The sequence below is a fragment of the Ambystoma mexicanum genome, chromosome 3q, assembly GCF_040938575.1.
Source record: "Ambystoma mexicanum isolate Mex_15411 chromosome 3q, UKY_AmexF1_1, whole genome shotgun sequence".
NCBI lineage: Eukaryota > Metazoa > Chordata > Amphibia > Caudata > Ambystomatidae > Ambystoma > Ambystoma mexicanum.
Genome location: NC_090926.1, coordinates 164592867 through 164617720, shown reverse-complemented (window position 1 = coordinate 164617720; position 24854 = coordinate 164592867). Strand labels below are relative to the sequence as shown.

General features: G+C 45.9%; 1 protein-coding gene across 1 annotated transcript in view; it reads right to left on the bottom strand.

The window, feature by feature from the left end:
- Positions 1-24854, bottom strand: part of SLC4A8 (solute carrier family 4 member 8) — an 846795-nt gene that overhangs the window by 295937 nt on the left and 526004 nt on the right. The window contains exons 5-6 of the mRNA XM_069653405.1: positions 24674-24834; positions 22795-22983 (exon numbers count right to left, since the gene is read on the bottom strand). Of these exons, the coding sequence (XP_069509506.1) occupies positions 22795-22983; positions 24674-24834 (350 nt within the window). The remainder of the gene's footprint in view (positions 1-22794; positions 22984-24673; positions 24835-24854) is intronic.

Genomic DNA, 24854 nt, shown 5'->3' with positions numbered 1-24854 from the left:
AAAATGTATCATTCCATTGCGCTAACAATGTTCAACATTTATTTCCAGTTTGTATAAAAGCCTAATGGTCAATAAGATTAATATGCTTTAAGAAATGCAAAACAGCCAATGTTAAAGGAGTATAAGAGGCAGAAAAGATACAGGCATATAAGGAAGCGGGTTCCACGGAGGCAAGACTAGTGACACATTTCCCTAGGTTATCAATCCATATACTTAGTAAGGTTGGTGTGACGAATCCCTGACATGTCACGTCACCCCCAAGAGGGAGCCCCTTCCCATTAGGCCAGAGAGGTGAGGCCACTGAATAGTCCACCTGGGGGTGGTACTCAGCGGGAGAGACTGCCCCTCTGAGGACAAGGTAGAACATCTTGGAAGAACGTGGTAGGGAATCCCTCACCAAACACCCCGCACACCTCCACACCCTATAGACCCTAACATTTTACCTATTAGTCCCATGTACCTTTGTAGGTCTGTGAATCTAGGAAATACTGAGTCGAAGAAGAGTGGGAACTACCTAGGAATTACTCCCTTGACAACTACTGAGATGAGGAGGAGGTGCGGAACAGTGAAGAGTCAGGCTGAGAACTTGAATGGGCATTCTAGTTGTCAGTGCCCAATCAGAGTAAAGAGGAAGGAAGGACTTACTTGTGTGTCGAGCCCTCCCTGGAGGAAACGTGAGGGAGGAAATGGTTTGGCGGAGAACAGAGCAGACATTGCTGATTGGGACGCAAATAAAGGAGCTTTGACGTACCCATTCGGTCCAAAAAGAAAGGACCTCACAGAAATGAGGCAAGCCAAAAGGTCCAGGTGTGCGAGAAGGCTGAACGGTGCACACAAGTGCAGACGTGCATGACGAGAGAAGCTATATGCTGCGGAGCTGCCTCATCCCACCTGAAAACAAGAGAAACCAGGGGAAGACCGAAGTTGAAGCCCAGACCAACCATAGGAAACCAGCTAGAAGCCCAAATGTACTAGTGTTGCTGGGACAGTTGGTGAGGGCATGAGGGAGTCGTGGAGGACTCCAAACGCACCAAGCAAAGGCGAGGAGGGGAACCCTGTGAAAACAGCACACCCACAGATCCTGGACCCTGTGAAGGGAGTCCTTCTTCTGGACCAAGAAGGTCTACTTTATGTTTACTTTTAAGTTTAAGGGACAGAAGGAGGCTTTTTATCACACAACAGTGAACTATTGATTTACACAGACATTCTGATGAAATGCTTAGTATTTCAGTTGAGGCAAGGAAACACCTCTTAGAGATGGGCAAAGTTAACTTTCCTCTTTATTTTCTTGACTAATACAAACAATCAACATGCCACCTGTGTGTCAGTCTCCTCATTCTGCACCCTTACATAGGGCATACTACAAGTAAATGCTTCAGAGACTCAATCTCAGGGAGGCTGCAGAATCGACAGAATGTTCCTTATTATCCTTAGAATGCAGAATTGCTTTAGTGTGTAACAAATTTAGACAGACTTTCAAAAACTATAACCTTAGGCTTGGAGAAATTTCACAATATTTGAGGGAAGAACATCCCTTTTCTTGTGCTCTTTTTTCATATCTTCATAAAGCTTCTATCTGAATAGCTCTTGAATAGTGATTATCCAGTCATATTCCCATAACCGTTGGCAGCTTGTGGACCCTGCACCAATAGGACAACAGTGTCCCCAGGGACAGCATCAGTCCCTTTAATCTTTTAAAATGAAAGGGGCCTCGAGCCTCAAGCTGGGCCCCCAGCAACTGTTCCAATGTTGCCAGTCAGCAGTCTTCTAATACAGCAATAGATTCCCTTTCATATTATTTTTGTTCTGGGACTTTAAATGTGTGCTTTTCAGTGCTTGTGTTACAAGCTTCATTTGCTGGAGCCCAGTGACGGCCTGAAGGACTCCAGCAAATGATAACAGCACTGATTATCACGGGACATCCAGCCAGCAGGGTGCCAAAACACTAAATGCCCACTGGAAAACTATAAATTCTGATTTGTCAACAAAGGACTGATGTGGCGTAACCAGTGTTAAAAGACAATGAGGTGATAATCAGTGGGAATTTAGTGTTTCAGCTCTCTATTGGATGGCCATCTCGTGATAATTGGTGGCTATGAAGCCGCAGATGCATTTATCTCCATTATAACATATGCACCACACAGGTACCCCAGACTTTACTGCTTTAAGCCTGCGGGCCCCCAACCATCATGTTGAAATGGGCCCCTGCACTTCTTCAGCTGGGCCGGAGTGCCCCCAAGATCAGACATTATAGAATCACATTTAACCATCCATCCTTCCAGAATGGTAATGGAGAGAAGAAGAGTGACAATCAGTGAAATTCCATTCTCAAGAATTGGTATGGATATTGTAGGGCCCTTCAAAACACCGAAATTAGGGAACAAGTACATTTTGGTGATACTGGACCACGCAACACAAAATCTGGAGGCCTTTCCCCTGAGAGCAAATACCACCCATCAAATCCAGAAACATCTGCTCCTGAACCTCATTATACCACCCAAAGACAGATGGCCTTGCAGAAAGATTTAACAAAACATTGAAGACCATACTGTGGAAGTTAGTGGAACAAGATAGCAGAAATTGTGATCAGATGATCCCATGGGCTTTATTTGCCATTAGAAAAACCTCAGGCTTCCACAGCATTCTCCTTGTTCAAGTTACTTTATGGATGGGAACACTGGGATGTACTAGCTATGTTTAGGGAAAACTGGGAGGAAAGAGGAGGCCCCAATACCACTCTCCCAAACTGCCACTAGACTTGAACACATAACAGCAGTTAAATCTTTGGTACAAACACATACGGCTAAGGCACAAGAACAACAGAAAGCCTCCCATGACAAATGTTTTTGTAAAGATCCTTTTCCATCGGCCAAAAGGTATTAGTGCTGTTACCCACTTCTGATAAACAAGTGGCATGGACCATATGAGGTGTTAGAACAAATGGGACCTTGTAACTATAACATTTCCCAACCTGATAGCTGCCTAAAAACCAAAGTCTACCACATTAATCTTCTAAAGGAGTGGAAGGAAAATCTTTTGGAATCTAATGCCACCATTTTGTCGTGTTGGTTACCCGAAAATTCAGACACTGCTCTAATATCACCTGACAATAACCAAAAGCAAGATCTATATGATCTCATAAGTCAGTTTCCTTATGTACTGAGGGAAGGGCCAGGAAGAGTGAAGTATATTTATCAACATATCTGCACTCCAGAAGGCAAAATGGTACATTTAAAACCTTACTGGCTACCTGAATCCCAAAAAGAAACTATTATTCACATGGTAAAACAGATGCTTGAGGCCAATATTATTGAACCATCTACTAGCCCCTAGTATTCTCCAAATCGTGTTGGTGGCAAAGCGCGATGAGAAATGGAGGTTCTGCATTGATTTTTGGAAGATAAATGCCATATCTGCCTTTGACACTTACCCAATGCCACGTATTGATGATCTTATCACCCGGCTGGGTAATGTGGTCTACCTCTCTACTATAGACATACTATACAGGTCTGACTACATGGACCCGACAGAGAAAAACTGCTCTTGCTACTCCTATAGATCTGTTTAAAGTATTATCATTCAGTCTACATGGATCTCTTGCAACATTCCAGAGATTAATGGATAAGATTCTACAACCATATTCAGACTTTTGCCGAGCTTCTATAGACGATATTGTGATACACAGTAAAATTTGGGAAGATCATTTGTACCACAATTATACTGTCGTGCGAGTACTGAGGAAAGCACGTCTAACCGCAAACCCCTGAAAATGCAAACTGGCTCAATCTGCAGTTAAATACCCAGGGGTTTTCAAGGTAATGGTGCTCTTCAACCCAAACTAGAAAAGGTTAAAGTGGTTCTTGACGCTCCAACAAATACAATAAAGATCTAAGAGCCATTTTGGGATTAATTGGGTACAATCGCCATTTTATTCCACATTTTTCAAGTAAGACCTTGCTACTCAATGACAAACTAAAGAACACAGAACCTCAAAGAAAATGAGATCTGTCACACCACCCTCAAACATACCCTATGTCAAAGCCCTATTCTGTAAGTAGCAGAAGGGAATTTATTCTGCAAACTGATGCCCCCTTGTTGGGTTTAGGGGTCGTCCTTCTACAAAATCATGACGTGCTATAACGCTGCATATTCATCAGCAGAACATTATTTCCTAGGGAAACTACTCAATTATAGAACAACTTGTGGCATTGGCTACTAAATGGGTGGTTGCACACCTGAAATACTACTTATTAGGCTGCAAATTCAGAATGAACACAGACCACTCTCCGTTAGTATGAATCAGTCAATGTAAAGAGTCTAATCCAGGAGTTATGCAGTGGTTCCTGGACCTGCAACCCTATTGTTTCACAGTGGAACACCGGAAAGGTCAGGATCAGAGTAACATTGATTTTCTCTCTGGTTTCCATGTGACACAAACGGGTGTGTGAGGGACCTGAGGGCATCCTCCCATCTACTCCCCTTGGATCCTCTTCTCAGGTGGCCAGGTAAAAGCTATTGCTTTTGGATCCTAACCCTGGGGGTGGATGTGCGAGAGAGGATCACCTGGGGAGAGAGACCTTGGGGAGTGGAAAGAGGATGTCTTCAGAAGAGGCATGGTATCCCCCTTTCCCTCATCAGAAAACACCCTGCCCTCTGCCTACCTTTACAGGTTTGTTAACAGTCTTCCACTCTTTCACACACAGTCCCACACTCCCACACTCATATGCCTTTAAGACTGGGATGAAGAAGCGGTAACTAGGAATACTGCACACTTCCATTTGTGCACACCACTCTCGCACCGAGACGAAGAGGACTGTGAAACACCACTACCATGGTCAGGCATGTCCCACTAATTGGGGTCAGACAAAGGACTTGCACCTGCAGCCAGTTGAAAGGCTACAGGTGTATATAAGGCGCAGAGACCAGCCTGGAGGGAGAAACCCACTTGGGGAGAAGGATGCAGCAACCAGGTATGAAGCAGGCTGGATAGTGGCTAGTGAAAAAGAGCACGGAGCGCTGCCGGAGAGCTCCACTGCTAAGGCGCTCCCACCTCGGTGGCAATCTGGACTGCTCCAAGTCTCCTTCAGTTTAGGAACAATTGAAGACCTGGCTCCTCAAAAAACACCTTGGTGTAACCTAGATTACAGCAATCTTGAGTAGTAACTCCCCAATCCTTATACTGCACCGTGATAATTATTAATAATGTTTTCTTGACAACTTGTTAAATTTTCTCCACCAGTGTTTTCTTTCTAAACTGTACAGTGCTCTCTTGCACATGAGCTAGGTTGGCAATATAAAATGATATAAAAAATATAATGATGCGCATTCAAGCCTGCAGGAGAAGTCAGACAAGTCACGGACATGCACCCAGTGAGCAGTAGAAGCCTTAATAACTAATTTGCTGGGCTAAGAGGTGAATCCCTTCACATACCAGTCTATCAGAAGCCACAAACATTTTGGTGCACTTCAGATAAAAAAATCACAGTCTTACCAGCGCATGATGTTCCTGGTCCATGCCCTAAGCCAGTTTCAGAAAGAAAATTGGCAAACAATATTGCCAATATTGCCAAAGAATGTGAATGTTGAAGTTTGACAAAAATGTGGTGTGCACCTACACTATCACCTGGTCTTGATCCAATACCACATGTAGAGCCCCTTTGCTAACAAGGACTGCAGTTCCTTGATGAGGCATGCCCAGGTGATTGCTACCAAGAAAAGAGGCTTCCAAAAGACCAGCTTAATGTCAGCCGGAGCCATATAAGAAAGGATTGCATTCCAATCGCAATCAGGATGAGGAGTCCTAACAGGATGAAACCGCTGGAATAAAAAGAAAACATGAGGTTGTTTTGCAAAATGATTTTGCAAAGAAAGCAGAAAGATGTGATCTGCAGCAAAATAAGTGAGTGGAACAGACAGGATACAAAGGAAAGACCACGAGCAAATATACTGTGTCATGGTCGCACCGCGTCCAGTGGCAGATCCGTAAGCACTTGCTTTTGTACTGCATGATGAATCCTATAGATCCCTCACTAAAACCCTGCCTAAAGTCTCCTCACAGGTGGCCAGGGGAAGGTAGACGCTTCCTGATCCAGATCTTGGGGTGGTATACTGTGGGAGGGGACAAGGCCCAGGAAAGTGAGGAGATCCTGTGGGATGAGACACAGTATTCATCTCTAAAGGGAAGGACCTTTTAAAAGGTACCAAGACATGTAGTGGCTTATTGTCATTATGAAGTGCTTGAACCACACATTAAACCTGTTGGTGTGGGTAAAGCTGGTGTGATATCTTTAAATATCCCAAGGAAGGAAAGACTGTTTGATTCTTCCAAGGTCAAGACTCTTACTCGCAGAGGTACAGTGACAGGAAACCTTAAAATAATGGCTTAAATCAACTGCCGTCTCTTTTTTAAATTAACTCTTGTAACTTTTCCTTAAATGCATTTAAGAGAAATAAATCTGCATTTAAAAATAAAAAGCTAACAATAAAACCTAATTCTGTTTGGGACTACAAGTCTCAATCCCCCCCCCCCCCCCCCCCCCCCCCAAGTACTGGGACGAGGAAGAGGGCCCAAGAGCAATGTTGCAGTAGTTAGCTTGTTAAGCATCATGACCCACACCTGAGGGAAGCAGAGAAGCTTAAAAGGTGCAGGCAATTAGATGGAGCTGAAAAAGACACAGCAGTAGCCACAGCAGCAGAGCAAGAGCATGTTGTTGCCAAACCAAGGAGAAGTTGGTGGAAAGAAGGGACACCAGGAATTTGACCAAGCAGATTCCACCTGTCCTGAAAGGGTCCTGTTCGACCGAAATCAGCGTGGCCACACTTCAGCACGGCCAACACACGGCTTATTTCACTCTTATTTTCACTCTTCTGTGTGCGCTCCACTAATCCCAGATTCTTCTATGTGACAATGGGTCCCACGGTAAGCGGACTTGCATATTATAATGCATTTCATGCACCTGGCACACACTTGCGCTAGTTGGCTATATAAGCGCCACACAGGGTCCATATACTCGGGCCTAACGATGTACTCTGTCTCTTCTTCTGTTCATCCTAGCCTCTCATTCAGACTGGCACTGTGCCTACTGGAGAGATCTCTAACGTGACTTTCACTGCTTAGATTATCTATAACCAACCACCCCCCTTTTGTATGGGCTCCATTTCTGTCCCAGGTAAGACACAAAAAAGGTGCATTTTTCAGCCTCCCACTGCTAGAACAGCTACTAACTGAAGTGGTGCATATATACACTCATTAAGGCCACAATATTTGATGGCTCCCAATGGGACACAAATACAGAAATATGTACTATTTGTACCCCTTAAAGAGCGTGTGTTGAAAATCCATGAGGCAGCATTATTGAAGTGACTTACTCCCTTGCCCTGCACTGAAGATTGATTACAAGCCCCAGTGGGTAAGATTTCTCAGACAGGGTCTGGCCTGTGTTCTATGTAGGCCAGTCCGCATACATCATCATTGATGCATCCCTTTTTGTGTCTTAACGCACATGCAACTCTCTACTTATATGACATTGCAACGACCCTCTCATTTTCTTGTTCATGGAGAATACAGGGGCATTAAAACCCCTTCCATATCTCGGAGGCAGGGATTGGCTCAACAGCCCCCTCTTTACCAGAAGGTGAATCCCAGCTACCAGCTCAGGGCTCAAAAACTGAGGAGGGAGCGAGAGAGGGTAGACAGTGGTCAACAAAGGTAGAGCCAATGGTAAAAAGACTCAATGCTCTCTTAACAACACTCTCCAAGCCCGAACAGGATGGGAAAATTGCCCTCTGACATGGAGTGCTTCTGGTCGGGACCCCATTAATTGTTCTTCTCTTTATATACAGAGAACCCTAACGTGTGCTGCTTTCTCCATGGGCCTACTTGTGGGATACTCCTGGTCGGCCCTTCTCTCTTAGAAGTGCTGAAGGTCTGACAAGGATCCGGCTGTGACACTCAAGAGCAGAATCTCCATCCGGCTGCTTCGGGGTAGGCTTGGGTATCGCAACTAATGCTGCAACCCTTTACGTGTCCTCATTGCACTTTCTGAGCTAATCTTCTGGGAAGCCAAACAACCCTGTCCAAAACAGCAGGTCAATGAGCCTCTCTTGCACTGAATTGAAGAGATGCGAGGACCACATCCAGGCACCCTTTGGGTCTGCGCACCAAGTTTATGCCCCTTGCAGACACGCCGATAAGATGCAAGCTAACCAAGGTAAGAAACTTGCTTGGCCGTATGCAGCTTTCACACTTGCAAATGGCGAGCCCTGCCTACCGACAGCCATCTCCTTGCAGAATATGTTGTTGCACCCCACCAAGGCAGCGTCTTTATTAGCCTGATGAAGATGTAGGGAAGACTTCGGGCAAATATGCATCCCTGAAGAGTTTAGTTGTTAGACTCCTTGAACCTGGGCATCATTTAGGAGGGTGCCGTTTTCTTGCATACCTTGATGTTGTTCAAAGCGGCCATCCACAGTTATGACTATGCAGATGGATGAGAAACTGCGAGGTACACCCAGCATAGTCTGGTATTTTATTGTCTCAACTGAAGGCCTGACCTCTCCCACTTGGCAGATATATGGTATAAAAACATCTCAGAAGGGCACAGGTCCTGTCCCTTAAGCCCCAGGGACTCACTCACCTGTCCCACACGCTTATGGAACACTCATCCTACCTAGAGAGCCATTTTCCATCAGACCGGATTCCGGAGCTTCCAATGGGTCTAGTTCCAAGAGCCTTGATAAACCCGGAGAAACTCCACGCGTGGCCACATGTCACAGGTTATGGCTCAATGTGTACTGGCCGTACCGAAAGTGGAACCAAGGGTAGCACTGGTATCACTAGTGTGGCTGGGAAGGGGGCAGTTCCTGGCAGGTCGCCAAAGACATTCACGAGGTGCGAGATGAGAGAAACCTGTGGAGCACAACAAAGAGAGCCTCTCCTTGTTCAGTCGTGGATGAGAAGAAGCTCTGTCCCTCTCCTGCTGGTCCCTGCAACACAACTGGAAACCTAAAGGTGTTGCAGTGCCAGACCTGCTCCACAGGAGGACCAGATTCCAGGAGGTTGTGCATAGCAGTCCAGTTATGGAAGGATGCAGCCAATGAAGCAATGTAGTGGCCTGGGCAAACAGTAAGTGCTGCGTAAGTGCTGTTTTCTTTCAACCCCATCATTGGGCATCAGAGAAGATAAATCCATTCAACATGTTGTCGGGGTCTGTGTTTTTGCCAGGATCTAGCCCAACACAGGACCAAACATGCGTGCGTGAGGGAGGAGATTCTTCAGTGCTGGTTGATTTATCCTGCAGAAATAGGATTGGAACTGGACATGATGGATCTTCTGGACAGACTATGATGCATATCACCAAGCCTGTTAGATTCAAGCTTTGAACCATCACCTTGGACAAAGCATCCCCAACCATGGTGTGGGCTCCTTCCCACTCAGTGAGGGTAGATGCAGTCCTCATAGCTGGCTGCTCCAAGAATGACTTGCGGGAGTTCTAACGGGAGTGGTGCTGCCTCTCATGGTAGGGCCAAGAGTCAGCCGTCACCTTGGACAGCCACAAAGAGGGGCCACTATCCAGAAAGTGCCGGGTCAGGAGAGCACTTAACATGTGAAGTGCTTTGACTCGAGTGATGCAGGCGTTTAATGTGAGCCTTGATGCACATATTAAAAGGGACCAAGAACCCCAAGAAACCTAAACATCTTAGACCATCTTGTTACCATTGAGAGCGGAGGGTGCCTTGGGAATGATACTGAAAAAAGAAATATAAAAAAGGATCGATCCCAAGAAAGGCTAGTCGCATTATTTCTCATTCATAAAGCTAGGGGAAGTAAAACTGGTGGGTGCGGTAGGAGAGGGCGAGACCTGGTGCGAGTGAGGCAGTGCTCGCATCTCAGGTTTGCTTTTGCGTTTCTTGTTTTGTTCCTAGGTTAAAAAGGAATAATGCTATGGTGGCAGCACCATAGGACGGTCACCCCTGAGATCCGCCTAGAGCCACTGCCTGGTCAGACCAAGATTCAGACCCAAAAGAGCCAGGGGTTCCATTTGCCCAGTTGTGGCAGCTAACCTATGGAACAACCTGCCACTTCACTTTCGCTCTGAACCAGCCTATCGTTTTTCCGACAAAATCTCAAGACACACCTGTTCAACGAATTAAGGACTATATGAACTGAGGTACTGAACGTGTCAAGTCTGTAACTAGCACCTAGATGCCCATGGGCTATGCACGGTCATACAAATGTAAAAATAAATAAAATAAATCCCATGGGTCTGAACGCACAAGAGAGCAGTACATAACAGTAAGGCACACAATGCAATTTATCAAACATCTTCTCTGTCTGTGAGGCTATTGTAAAGCTCTGGGTGCCCAGTAATGACTGACATCTCTTGATGTTCCAGTTGTTCCTTTATTGCATTTCCAGTACATCTTTTATGTTTCTTATGTCAAGTTCATCAGAGCTCAAGGCAACATGGACCGGCATCCTCCCAGGTAGGCTACATCTGACCAACCCTCTCACTCAGAACTCTCAACCCTACAACAACATTCTCACCAGCAAGATTCTGTGTCACTCACTCAGTCAGGGGCGTTGCTAGGGGGGGGCTAAGGGGGCTATAGCCCCTGATCTTTTGGTTGTAGCCCCAGATAGAATCTCAGGAGCTACAGCCAAAAGACTAGCTAGCCCCCAGTCCCAACAGTTCCGACATCAGCGTAGCCCCGGGTCTTTTCCAGACCTAGCAACTCCCCTGCACTCAGTATTCTACTCATTCTGCAAAGACAACATGAAAACCTAAATCACTACATATCTCCCTTCCTTATACAACAACAACAACAACGCCTACCAAAACCGGTCACACTCAACACACAGTCCACACACACACTCCAAAACAGACGTGCATCTCAACCACATGAACTATCATCACACCCGTACAACCGGAACGTGTCACCAGTTCAAATGGTAGCATAACAATACTAACAATGCCCCTGCCCTTTTCTACACAGTAAAGGAAGGACACCTACCAATGGAAATTGTACCACTAGCAATCAATCTTCAACAGCTCAGGTATCTCTCTCACCTCTCTCCTCCTCTACCACACAAACTATAACCAATACGAACCTCATAGCCACACCACACACACTACTCCGAGCTGTGCACCAGACACCAAAGAACAAAGCTGGGCATTCCCCAACACCCGAGTGAAACACCACAACACCACATTGCACCCTAAATTACCTATGACGCCACCCACTTTTTGTCGCCTGTGTCCTAAAGATCCACCTAAAGACCAAACAACTATGAGAAAGCATTGCCAGACACAAAATATAAATAAATGCATCACTTTCACCAGAACAACGGCACTCTTGTTACACTCAGCCACACTTAACTTCACAGGTAAATAAAATCACACCACTATGATGTGCACCTCACACTCAAAGAACCTGGTTGGACGTTCCAAACGTCCGAGTGAAACATCCAAACAGCACAAACAGTGAGATATTGCCACCCCTCATCTGTCACCGGTGTTCCGTAAAACAAACTAAACCAACACCACTGCTGCAAGAACCACTTAGAACACACCATGCAAAAGGCCATCAAGCACACAACTACAAAAATCACCAAAATGCTAAAACTCTAGCACACCAAACACTTACACATGCAGATCCCCACACTGCAACAACAAAAGAGTGCTTTAAAATTAATAACATTACTGCTACAATTCTATCGAAGCTTCTTAGTTCTCCCTAAATGGCACAACAGTCCTTTAAACAGTCCCACCTGCAAAGCAAAAAATTAGTAAACATGTTCAATAAATCACTTTTCCCATGCCATGTACTATAACTATATCAGTCCACTTTGCCTATTGCATTGAAAAGTCCATCTGCAGAAAGAACATTAACCACAACTGCTTCATAAAATTAACATTGCTCACATCAAATATGTATCTCTCAACAAAGGCGACACCACTCTCCCATCCAGTGTACATTCTCTCATAAATGCTCATTTTGAAATTATAGTGTCAACATATCACCACTATCACAGGCCTCACATGACAATTAAAACAACATGTTAACTTAAACTCTGCTGCATGCTACTTAATGCACCCATGTAACCAAAAGTAATTCTGTAGCCATTTTCCTTCTCCTGCCATCTCCAGCCATAGGAAAAGTACCTTAGGGGACACTGCTCCGATTTGCAAATGGCTCTAAACTCGACCAAAGCCACTTTTGACTCTCATAGAAACACAGTTCTCATTGTGGGCACCTAGTCCCTCTGCCAGAGAGCAGTGGTCCCCTAGTCACTCCTAGGCACAGCTAAGGCTCAAAGCCTCTCCCAATGCTGCGGTCTTGGGCTCCAAACCCCTCAGTTGCACAGCATGACCTCCGGATTCTTCAATCCCCAGGCTCAGCTTCGGCTCCAAGCCTCTCCTATTGCTCTGCTAGAGTACATATAAGCCCCTTCAAAGCGCTGCATTGGTTCCAAGCCCCTTCATTACTGCAATTGAGCTCCAAGCCCCTCCAATGCGCAGCAATGGGCTCCAACCCCTTCATGTTATGGGGCCTTTGCTGCTGCCATGGGCTTCCAGCCCTCCATGTCGCAGCTTTGGGTTCCCAAACCCCTTCAAGACAGTCAATGGGCCCTCAGCCCTGCCACTGTTGCTCTGCCAGTCTCTTGGCCCTCTGAGTTTAACCTGCCCAACATCCAGTTATACAGGCCAACCCAGATGGCTCTTGCATGGCGCAGATCACTACATCCTGCGCCAGCGGCCCCAGCACTGGGCCCTCCTGCGCCCAAAGACACTAAGCACTCGCCCTACATGGGAGGGTCTTCTTCTTGGGTTGGGGGCGGTGCATGTGCCATCCTCCAGCAGTGCATGTACCCCCCCAGCACAGCCAGCATCCTTGTTGCCAATGCAAAGTTCTGGATTCCCAGTGATGACTGATATCTCTTGATGTTCCAGTTGTTCCTTTATTGAGTTTCCAGTACATCGTTTATGTTTTTTAGAGCTCAAGGCACCATGCACCGGCATCCTCCCAGGTAGGCTACATCTGACCAACCCTCTCACTCGGAACTCTCAACCCTACAACATTCTCACCAGCAAGATTCCGTGTCACTCACTCAGCATTCTATTCATTCTGCAAAGACAACATGGAAACCTAAAATCTCTACATATTTCCTGCCATACCCACATTTATGCGATGTGCGTTACTCTAATCTGCAACTCTGCTTTGCGCCTCGTTTTGGGCAGGTTACTTTTAAATATGTGCCCAAATTCTAAAATATATCCAACTCTACTTTCAAAACTAGAGAAACTTACAGAAAGGGGAGATCTCATGTCAAGTGAGCTTCTGGTTCTTAATCCCCCTCCTGGTACAGAGGTTGGACACTGACAGTGCGTAAAGTGGGATGAGAAATCGTGGAGGGGCTCTAACTAGAGGGCATGGCGTACGTGCTGGGCGTGACCTAAAACGTGATGGGTGTGGCCGCCTTCCTTAAGCACTTCATCATGAGACCAGGGAAGGAATAGGGACGGAACAAGATCGAGCTGTACTCTAGCAAAAATTAATCTTTCAGGAGCGCATTTCCATCCTCAGCCTGGATTTTCTGTTGCGGCAGCGCATCTTCACCAGGGTCGCAGAAACTGTAGCCAGCCAGCATCAGGAAACATGGCTTTCTAGAGTATAAACATTTGTTGTGTGAGTCTGCATCTCCTGGCAGAGAGCTCTGGGATGGAAGGGGTTTGACTTTAGCAGGGAGTATACATTGCAAGCCGTTAACACCGGGTGAAGTCCTCCCACTAAGATCGCCAAATACAGCTGGGATAGAATGGCTGCCTGTCTGCAGTTACCTGCATTGGTCATAATATGCCTGCAAAAGCGTCACAAGTATTTTTATTTGGAAATTCAAACTTTTCAGCAGAAGTTGGCTTTAATTCAGAGGGTGTGAGAGTTTAAGAATATTCAAAGATAGGTGAATTGTACTCTAGGAAGGAAACTGGCTGGTGACAGTGGAGCCTTATGATAGTTACAGATTAATAGGTAGAGATTATGGATGTCTACTATTTTTTTGCTGATGGAAGAATACGAAGATTCTGATGTATGGATCCAACATTCTTGTGTGTACTTTTATTTCTGTGAGGACTGGAGCCGCTTTGTGGATTTTCTGCAAAGTGCGCAGCTTAATAAGACAAAAGGTCTCCCGAGTCTATTTTTTGCCCTTAAGCCGTGCCATGGGGTGGGAATGTAATCAAAGATTCTATTTGAGGCTTAGCATCCCACAGGGCTCTGAAGACACTACGCAGCTCATTCTGCCTCCGTCGCCTCCTAATTACATGGATGCCAAAAGATGCACAAAGGACTTTGTATATCCAATATGGAGGGAAAGGAACCCAACGGCTTTTTCAATGTGCCCGTGTCAGCCATAAGGGCGGATTCAAACAATGCTCTCTTGGTGGTCACGGGCACAGGAGCGCCGGCTGGATAGCCCTTGCCTTTGCAGGCAAGGGCTACACGCGCCATGGAAGTCACCACAACACAATACATGTTTCTGCCCACCATTTCTTTGGCCCCGACCTCGACGTTTTTCAATGGGGCAAAGATATGGGCCTTACAGGAGCTCTGTGCAAGGACAAACCCTGCCAAGCTACCTCCCCAGTCTCCTAAGATCAAGGGGCAACCCTGGGGACCATATCTTGGACTCTGGCCTCTAGGGACTATGCTGGTTTCTCACATCTTGCTTATGTGGGCTTGTGTTTGGTCATCAATGTTGTGACCTACACATCTTGCTTGAACCCTTTAGGCTGGCGCAGACTTTGACACCCAGTGGAATCTGCAGCCAGACTCCTGTCGCTGCATGTGTCCTCTGCAGTCGGATATGGCCAAGAAACCTGGTGGTCTCCACAGCCATCAGCACTGCAGAAGGCCCTATGGAAACACCCAGAGCTCTGTTTTCAGGAGGAGTGGCAAACTTCTGAGCTCAGACATAGGCTGCATGTGTCCTTTGAGATGTGGGACAATATGCCTCAAATCGCCAATTATACTTGCGTGCAATGTTTTCTGACCTACATTGATGGTGGCTACCACTTCTGTTCTGCACACACCCTTCCTCTAATATGGTAAAACCCCATCTGCAGAGAAACACCTGACACAGTAACTGCACCACAAACCCATCTCAAATACCGGCATCTCTACTCAAACCTGAAAACCAAGCCAGTGCTCTGTAAAAGGAGAAAAATACCAACCTCAAGGGACCTCTGGGGGTGGGCGGTGGAAAGAGAGCATGTGCCCACAATTAGGAAAGATTTCCCTCAGGTGCAATTTTCCCTCCATTTATGGACCCCCCCAAACATTGCTTTTGTTTGACTTAACTAACCTGAATTTTTCCAGTGGAGCACAGCCTTCAACTGCACTCCTCTGGGATTTTGCTCATTTGTTATGGGGAAACTGACACATCCCACAGGCTGTCAGTACTGGGAAACTAGGTTTCCCTTAGTCTTTGACTAAATTGCAATTTCTTGGCAACTTTTTATCCGTGTGCAAAGTACCTTACAGTACCTCGCATAGGGGTCCTTTTGTTTTATGGCCCTAGCCACACTCTAAGGATTTTTTGGTGATTGTACAAGTTTGCCTAGGATGAACTGGTGGCAGCAGTTTAATTTAAAGTGTGTTTTTCTTTTTGATGGACTGTATCACGTTTACTGTGTTTGGTCCAAGACAATGGCCAGTGCCGAAAATGGCCGTGCCACAAAGTCTTTATTCTGTCCATTGGTAATTTTGTCCCTTTGCTTTCCCCCACGTTAAGAGACCCGGGTATTCCTTATTTCGGAATGCAGCTTCCTGTGAAAACCACATCTTTCGTGGGCTGCTTCATGTCACGTGTGCTAGCGCCCAGGAAGAGGGTTGGGACTATCTGGTCCCAATCCATCCTACTGGTGTCAGTATATCTGGTAGGCCTGAATGACTGGAACCACTGTGGGCCGTGATTGGGCCATGCCTGGTGTGAATGCAAGATAGCAGATCTTCCACTGGCTATCCCAGATTTGAGCGCAAAACAAATCGTGAATAAGAGAAAGGGCTCGGCATTCATTCCAGCACAATCAACTGACATTCACACCGAACTACAGAAGGAGCAAGGTATCGTGAAATGAAAGAGCAGACCTGTGGAACCGTCAGAGACGTACTGGTACCCGCTGTTGTCCCGTCAGACCCCTGCTTTTACATCGATATCAAGGCCTGCAACAGCACTTCAACCCTTTGGAGTAGTGGGACCAACTACTCTCAGCATTGCCTGCTTACCCTTGAAAGGAGCCTTTCGGAAGTGTTCCTGGGCCATCCAGCGAACTGATCAGCTCTAATTCAGGGTATCGTATAGAAGCGTTGCCGCCCCAAGTTGACGCTCAAGACTTTGGGAATCGCTTGTGGCCTTGAGTCCTCTACCGCCAAAATTCTGTCCTACCTCCTTTTGGTCGCGATTTATGCGTGTGTGCAACATCGTGAGCATTTGCGGTCGCTGTGTTGCCCCGCTGCGGTGACGGTCACTGTAGGAGCCTTGCATACCAGTCTCCCTGTGCCCTAAACATTCTGCACTGGAACCGTTTTCCTTTCTTCTTCGAGAGCAGAGAAAAGGTTACTGGCCCGCCACGGACGATCGTCCCATCCCACAGTCGCGGAGAGCTGGAGAAATGTTTAACTACAGGAGTTAAACCTACACGTGACCTGGACTAGACTGGCAAAGTTTGGGCCATACTGTTTCGAGGGTCATCGAGTAGTTGCATCACTTACCAGTGGCCCCTTGGCACAGCCATTTGTTTTTACGCACGAGAATCCCTGAAAAGATACACACCTTTGCTGGGCGAGCCTGCGCTCCCTAGCTATTCCTGAAATCTGAAAGTTGCTCCACCTGCAAGGATAGACCCTCCTCGAATAATAGGGTTTTATTCTTCATCGCATCAAGCCCCTTCCTGAATGGCTACAGCTCCCTGAAGAGGACGAGTTTTCACTCTTATGCACGACCGCGTGTTGTTAATGCACTGCTGTACTTTTGAGCTCAAGACTCCCCACTTTGTAGGGCCGGACTGCATAAGTTGGCTAGACTGCATAAATTGGCTAGACTGCATAAGGTGGCAATCAACTTTGAAGAACTGCCTAATGTGTTAATTGTGTTTACTTACCTTTACTGTTACAGGTTGTGGTTGTGTTCTGCCCCTTTTCTGCATTAGGCAAAACACATTTGTATATATGGTACATAGTGTAAGGCGTGTGTGGTAATGGTTTATTATTACTGTGGTTTATTCATGTTTAGTTGTAAGGCCTATAACAAATGAATTTTTGATATATAAAATTGTCTAAGAGTATTCTGTGGAGATTTACTCTGTGTGCTCATTGTGGGCTTCTGATCACTCTCGCCCCTCCTGAGACTTAGTCTTGACCTCCTACCAAGCTACTGTAGATAGCCTGGTTTGTCCAGAAGGTTCCCCTGTTCCACTAAATTAGGGTGGCCTCCTAAACCTCTGTCCACCAGGTCAGAGTTTAGAAATCCATCTCAACACCCACACACGGTTGACAATCCCAGTCATCAGTTTATGCATTGGGACTTTGCCTACTTTGAATTGAAGATGGATGTGGATAAGTGCTCTGAGGATTTCTAGAGAAACCCCGGTTCTTTAACTCCATCTCCAAACTAAAGGTACTTGTCTCCCCCATCTCTTTCTGAGTTCACTGAGACCCAGGAATGTCATTGTCCAGGATTATATTCCTATCAGCAACCCTCTCCTCACCTCTTAAGCTAGCGCAGTGAGCCAGCACAGAAGCAGACCAAACAGTGCTGCAGTACCAAAATGAAAGAAAGTTCAACCAAAGGTCTATAAAAATAGGATTCTTTCATTAAACTAGAAAATACACACCACTAATAAAAAACACCAACCCACCCATGTAATGGAAAACACAGAGAATGCAGTCTTTAGACTGAAAAGGGCACACTGTTTTTTTAACACATCGGTGCACAGGCAATTTGAGCAACAATTTCAGTTAATTGAAGAGGATTTTTAAAAAAAGGTAGAAAGCAGGGTCTGACATGTCATGAGGGCCCTTTAAGGCAGGCCTGAGGAACAAAAACACTTTAAATACCTTTAAATGCGTGTTCTTCGCAGCATCAAAGCAGGCTTCTAGCCACTTTAAATGTGTAAAGTCTGCATCAAGATATTTCAGAATCCGGGATTGCCATTGGATCGTGGGCTTCGAGTCACCCAAAGACAGTCGAACAATCTAGTGCAGTCCTGTAGCAGTGATCAGCTTGATTAGACTGAATAAACTGGGCAGAAAGGGTGGATTTGGTGCCTCGAATCGGTCAAATCTGCTCAAAAGGGTCCCATGGTGCAATGCAGTTCTTCAATGGCGACCAGCACAAAAAACGCTGGAGCACAGGCAGGGTACGGGTCGAGTTAGCGGCTCAACAGCAGAGTGAAAAAGCAGCGATTGTCAAAAGGCAGCTCTGGCTACTTGCAGTTGCTTCAGAAGCATCTCGAAGTGGTCCAGATGGCTTGAAAATGGACTGACGCTGGAAAACAGGGTCCACTGACATTTCAAGACGGCTGAGCAATGGGGTGGGGGTGGTGTCTATGGACTCCAGAAGCAAGGCAATTCCTTTCTTCTGCACTTCCTGGGTACAAGTGTTCTCAGCTGCAGTAGGCCTTGTCCAGTCGGCTAGTCACCCCAAATATTTCCTTATGATGGTTAGGAGGAAGTGCTGGCCTCGTCCTTTGAAATCCTGTTCTTGATCTCTTTGGCAGAATGTGCTCCCACATTTAACAGATGAATCCTTCTTCCAAGTGTCCAAAGTTGACTGAACTAAAAGGGGGTATGGGGGGGGCACTCTCCTCTTATATCGGCAAACTTCTAAAGCAGATTGGTTCCCTTCTAGCATTCTGTAAGGGGTCCAATCCATTTTTCTGTTTCCGAATCTTCTGCCTGTTGATGTCAAACCCAGACTTGCTTTGTCTGCAGAAGTAGGCAAGGCTCCATCAAGTAAGTTTTGGAGCCATGGGAGAACCCAAAATGGTGAGACTGTGGACTGCCACTTCCCTCCTGGCTACTCCAATGCCACCCTCTTCCCCAGGTTGCTTAAATCAGAGATTACATTTCTGAAACAAAGCTGAATGGAGTTGAGAGTCTCTGTTAATTACCAGCCTGGGGAGAGTTCCTTTGACCTAGCAGAACCTGGCCTTTGAAGTCTGGGCCTCTGTATTCCCTCTGGGGACAGTTCCTGTCTTCCTGGAGGGAGGGTAAGAAAACCTTCCCAGGAAAGGTAAAGGCTTTTGCTGGGAACGAGCCCACATGGTTTGTTTTGGGTGAAAATCAGTCTCAGACAGTGAATACACAGGAGTCACTCACAAGGAGGAACCAAGTAGTAAAACAAAATAAAAATCCATCAAATGGTTTCCGGAAATATAACTGGAGTTCCAGGTATCACAATGTTGTATCCAGATATGGCGTATATTTAGATTTGCCATCTGCCACCATATCATCAGATCCACAAGTATATCAAGTTTAGATGTAGGAATTCTCAGGGATAAAGGCAGTACCTGGCTGCTAGGCATTCGATTCCAACGACTGCTGGCAGGAATGAACATTTCACCTTGTGACTGCCATGTTGCCAAACCACAAGGCAGCTGCTGACACGTGCCAGGAGACAAGCTCAGCAGAGGTAGATGTGCGCAGTATGTGTTTTAGCATGGAGCATTATGCAGGAGGGGTCCGATTAGCAGACCTCCCTTTCAGAGGCAGAGCTTCCTCCAAACTTTTATTACACCATATATATTTAAATATTAACACCCTCACAGATGGCATTCTTGCACAGTGACCTGGTCCAGGGAGAGACTGGAGCCTCCCTCTGGAACAGCCTCCCTGCCTCTCTGAAACTGGAGGAAAACCATCTCTCGTTCCGGAAGCACCTCAAGACCATCCTCTTTGCTTCTGCTTTCTCTCCTCTCCCCTGCTGATCGCCTGGCTGAAACTGCACTGGTTAACTGGCTACCCTCTGATCTCGAGCCCAGGTCCCCTCCCTGCCATTTGTACACCTGCACTGCCCCCCCGGCAACCCTTGCACTCAGGGGCTGTTTCTGTATCCCTAAAGCCCCCTACCAGAAATTGATACCCGATGCCTGCACTTACCCTTGCGCTCGCCACCAGCTCGCCGCACTTTTTATTTATTGTTTTATTTATTTACATTTATTTTACTGTTTATCCTATGTACTGCACTGCCTCTGCCCCGCACTTGCACAATCTCAATTTCACCTGGCCTAGTAAGATCATGGTCTGTCTTCCTTCTGTTCCCCTCCCTTGCCTCGTCGCGCTTTCAAACACTTGTGTATAAGCGCGTTATAAATGCCAAATCATATAGCAAATATTCACACAAATATTTGCTATGGAAACTTACAAATATTATTTTCTAGCACTGGAGAGGTCTGCTCTGAAGCTCTTCTATCCCAGAAGAATTTAAGAAATATTGTATTTCGCTTCCGGTGTAAATAGTTTTAGGGGACCACTCACTTCCACTCTGAGGTTATTGAGAGTACCAGGGTATATGAGGAAGGTTTACGACCGTGTGAGGGATGGCAGCCTGCCCTACCACACATAAGTCCCCCAGCTCAAACCTTTTGGGGCCAAACCACTTCAAACATTCGATGATTCAGTGCAGTACTGTTAACAGAGGCCTAGTTCATGAATCTTTGCTGAACACTTTAGCATGCCTCCATTGGAAACACACAGTTGGGACTGGACTGCCCTTTTCTGGGGTGGCACCAAGCCTGATTTGCAAATGGTCTTTCCCCTTTCTGTAGCGGCTTGGCAGGCTGAAGAGCGGTGATCTGGAGGGTTGCCCACAGCTATGCCAGAGGTAGAGATTCATTCAAAACCTTCCAGCCATCACCTCTTTTATTTAGCTCCACTGCAAACAACATTGCGAAGAAACCGACGATCTGGCAATGATTCCCCAAATTCTTCTCCTCCTACCGTGAAATTAAGGCCATGCTATATGGGAGCGTGTATTATGCCAAGGGGATTTCTTTATAATGTACGCTTCCCTTGGATATATATGTTTGCTGTCCGACTTATGATGTCCTTCATGTAATTATTTATGATTTTTTTCACTGTGAGCTAAGGACATTTTTCTTACTAACTAAAGTGACCTCACATAAAATAGATTTGCCCCAATTAACAAGATACAATCTCTGTTCTACATTATTGATTTAAAACTCCCGATTTCTAAAGCTACAACTCCTTTGATTGTGCTACATGCTTTCTCTTGCATGCGATTGTTTGAAGCGTGTTCGCTATAAATCTTGTAAGCAACCAAACATGCAAAATAAAGTCAATCTATCCTTTGGATCTACTGAATGAATAAACCCTAAATACCAGGTTCTATTAGTAATACTTAGTCTCTCAAATATAACAGTTTGCAAATCGATTGAATGGCAATTGATCCCACTCGTGTGCATTGCGGACACACACACAAGGACTTGTTTTGCCGGCAAACTGTGCAAGGAAAAACAGCATCAAAACATGCTGACAATGTGTGGTGGTCCTGAAATGTCCACGTTTTCACACAGTGACCCAAGTGGTGTGCAAAGTATCCTGAAAACCTGACATTGTATCCATGAACCTACCAGTCCTCTGCGTGCCCCATTACCTGCTATGAGTTATGGACCTTGGGCCTGCTAGCTCAACTTCATAGACCTGAGTGAAGCAACGGCCTTGAACAAGGCAGAGGGCCATGCACAGACTTTACAGCCTACTTCAGCGGACATTCAAGGAAATAACGGCATGGCATGTGCGGTCGACCATTAGTACAAAGAAAACCAACCCAAGAAAAGATGAATGCCATGGTAACAAGAAAATGTTTCTTGGAATAGAGTCCTCTTTCTTTTTCCATGACTACGACAGTAGCAGGAGCTTGCTGGCAGGTCCAGAAAAGCAAGTTAAGTGAGGAGGTGAGGTTGTGCCCTGGCTGTGTTGACAATGGGGAAGTGTGGGGAGGATGCCCCTCGGTGGTAGAAGTGCACTGAAAAATGTTGTGGAACTGTGGTCTCGGCAGGGGAGAGGTTAGGTGGAAGCATAGTGCAACATGTGACAAGTTTTGCCAGCAGAACATTTCAATAGTCTAAGTGACTAGTAACTAAGGCTCCTATTACAACTTTAGACTTGCACAGGGATATAAACGGACACATCCTCTATATAGAATGCTGAATATCGTCCTAAAAAGTAGAGGAATGGTAAATAGAAAGAAATAGAAGTAGTGCAACACCACTTCTGACCGTTCCCGCTCACTTCGATCACTGATGCCCCTAAAAGGAAGAGGGGTTTGAGGCAAAAACACATTTTGCAATTTGCTGTATTGTGAAGTGGTTTGTGCAAGGGGGCAACATTTTGCGCATTCAGAATGCGGGCCATTTCTCTGATTGCTTACAGCAAGAGCAGGGTGCTAATGGCTATTACTACACTCCATCCCATCCGTGGCTCTACTGTGATGTTGAACTACATGCTCCCTTTTGCTGTACCGTCCGCTACACCACAATCAACGTGCACCTGTTCCACAAGCTAAGTAGCCATAGTTGCTCTGTAGTGAAATCACACCAAAATAGCATGTTCACTGCCTTGGAGGGATCTGCTCCTCCCCAGTTGCGATTTTACCAGACCACTGAATGTCGCCACAGTTCTAAAATGGTGGTCACGATTGTGGTCCAGCACTAAACTGTGTAATCCGGTCATTGCCAAAGGTGCCTAAAAAGGTTCAAAATTAAGAGTTACCATTTTTGTCCATGGAGTGGGGCTCAGATTGCTTCTTGCCAACTTCAGCGAAAGAGCGGACCATGGGTATGAGGTTGTTTCTCTTCTTCTCAATCTGGTGGTGATGCTTCTTGAGGAGGGCCTCGCGCACCTTGACGCGAATGCTCTCATCCAGCTCGCTGGCACACTCCTGGTGGTCCAGTATCATGTCTGGAAGAGAAAGGGGGTGGGGGGAGGGGTTAACAATGCCACATGCTAAGAGCCTCAGCTTCCGTTATACTCTTTACTGCACATTTATTTATTTGTATTTGACTTGTTATTGTATGTGGCACAAAGCTAACTCGCAGTGATGCTGAGCACTGTACAGCCTATTAAGTAAACAATATGCTCCATTAACAATCCATGGCAAAAGAAGGACATATACATGGAGTGCTGCAACCAGGATGGATTCGATAAAAACAAGATAACAGCTTAAACACAATTAAAATAATGTACTATATCACAGATAAACAATCCTTCAAACAAAGCTGAACCATTGGCACGAAGACCATGCTTAAAGGGATAGTCCAGTAAAAAATGTTATTTAAAAAATAGATAGGCAACATTAAAAAAAAAATACTAGCACTTTTTTTTTAAACTTCCTATGTAAAATTTTGAGCTATTCAAGCTCAAAATTCGCAAAAGCAAGCACATGGGCGCATCCATTTTGTGAAATGGATGCCCGCCTGTGCTGGCTTTTGCTTTTGCGGCACTAATGAAGGAAAAGCCAGCCAGCTGTAGTAAACAAAAGCTACCGCTGGGTGGCTTTTCCTTCATTGGTGCTGTACGCGGAGGACGGGGACCGGAGACCAGAGCAGGAAAGCTGCAGCTGAATCTCGGTAAGTGCTATTTTTTTTTTTTTTTTAAAATAAGCACTAGCTGCGTTTTTTTTCTAAGTTTTCCGGGCTGGAGGAGCCCGGAAAACTTAGAAATAAAACCGCAGCTTTAAAAATGTTGTATTTATGTTTGCGGTCGCTTTTGAAGCGACCGCAAACATAAATACAACGTTGTGTTTGAAAACGCTGCGGTATTTCTTTCCAAGTTTCTCATGCTCCTCTGGCTTGGAGGAGCCTGAGAAACTCGGAAAGAAAAACCGCAGCGTTTTCAAACACAACCGCTTTGTGCCTGGGGTTCCAAAAATTATCTTCTCCGTCAGGGAGTATATTCTGCGATGCCCAAATGTATGCTCTGTGTGTTACTTTAATCTGTACCTCTGGAGGTCCTTTGGTCTTGGCGCTAAACCACCGACTGTGAAACCAGGGCACCGTTTACTTTTAGTTCAAAGTGCTTATTAGCAGAGCAAGCAGAATTCACAGACTTTGTAAACTTCAGAGTGCCCATCGCCTTACACATCCCATCATTACACAGAGCCTATATTTTGCCTGATCGCACAACACAACCATTGTGCTTAAATATTCACTTTACTACACACACTGCCATTAATGTCCACAGAAGAGCATGGACCCACATGAATGAGGGAAAGAGCAAGAAGGGAAATATAAAAGGTTAAAATGAGCCCAGGTCCTCCTGGCACAACCTCAAACATCCCGTTCTGTCTCACCTCTCGACCCCCCAGGAACAATTACCTTAAGCCACAAGGCTATGTGTCCCTCCCCACACCTCCAAACTCAAAACAGCATCCAAGCACAATTGTTTTTGAGCTTTGAAGTTCACGCCCCCGTAGACCTTAGAGCTTCTTCACTTGGCCAATCTTTGTGAGCTTGGCCAATCGCTTTCTCTTTGTGCATCACTTTCTGTATCCGCCATAGCGGTCAGTGCTTAGAAATCAGCTAAACTCTGGTATTTGCTTTTCAGTAAATACATGGACATTCCAATTAATTCATGGCTCCTCATGCCACACCTGCAATCTCTTCGATGGTGTTGGCGTGCATGTCCAGGAGGACAGTTCCATTGATGAGGCAGCTCCTCAGCTCAAAGAGGCTGTGCAGCGAAAGGGTGGCTACGTAAGGTTTACTCCAGCGGTCCCCTCCGTCCTCCACGTCCTCCTCAAACTTCAACCACCTGAAAGCAGAGAAAGAGTG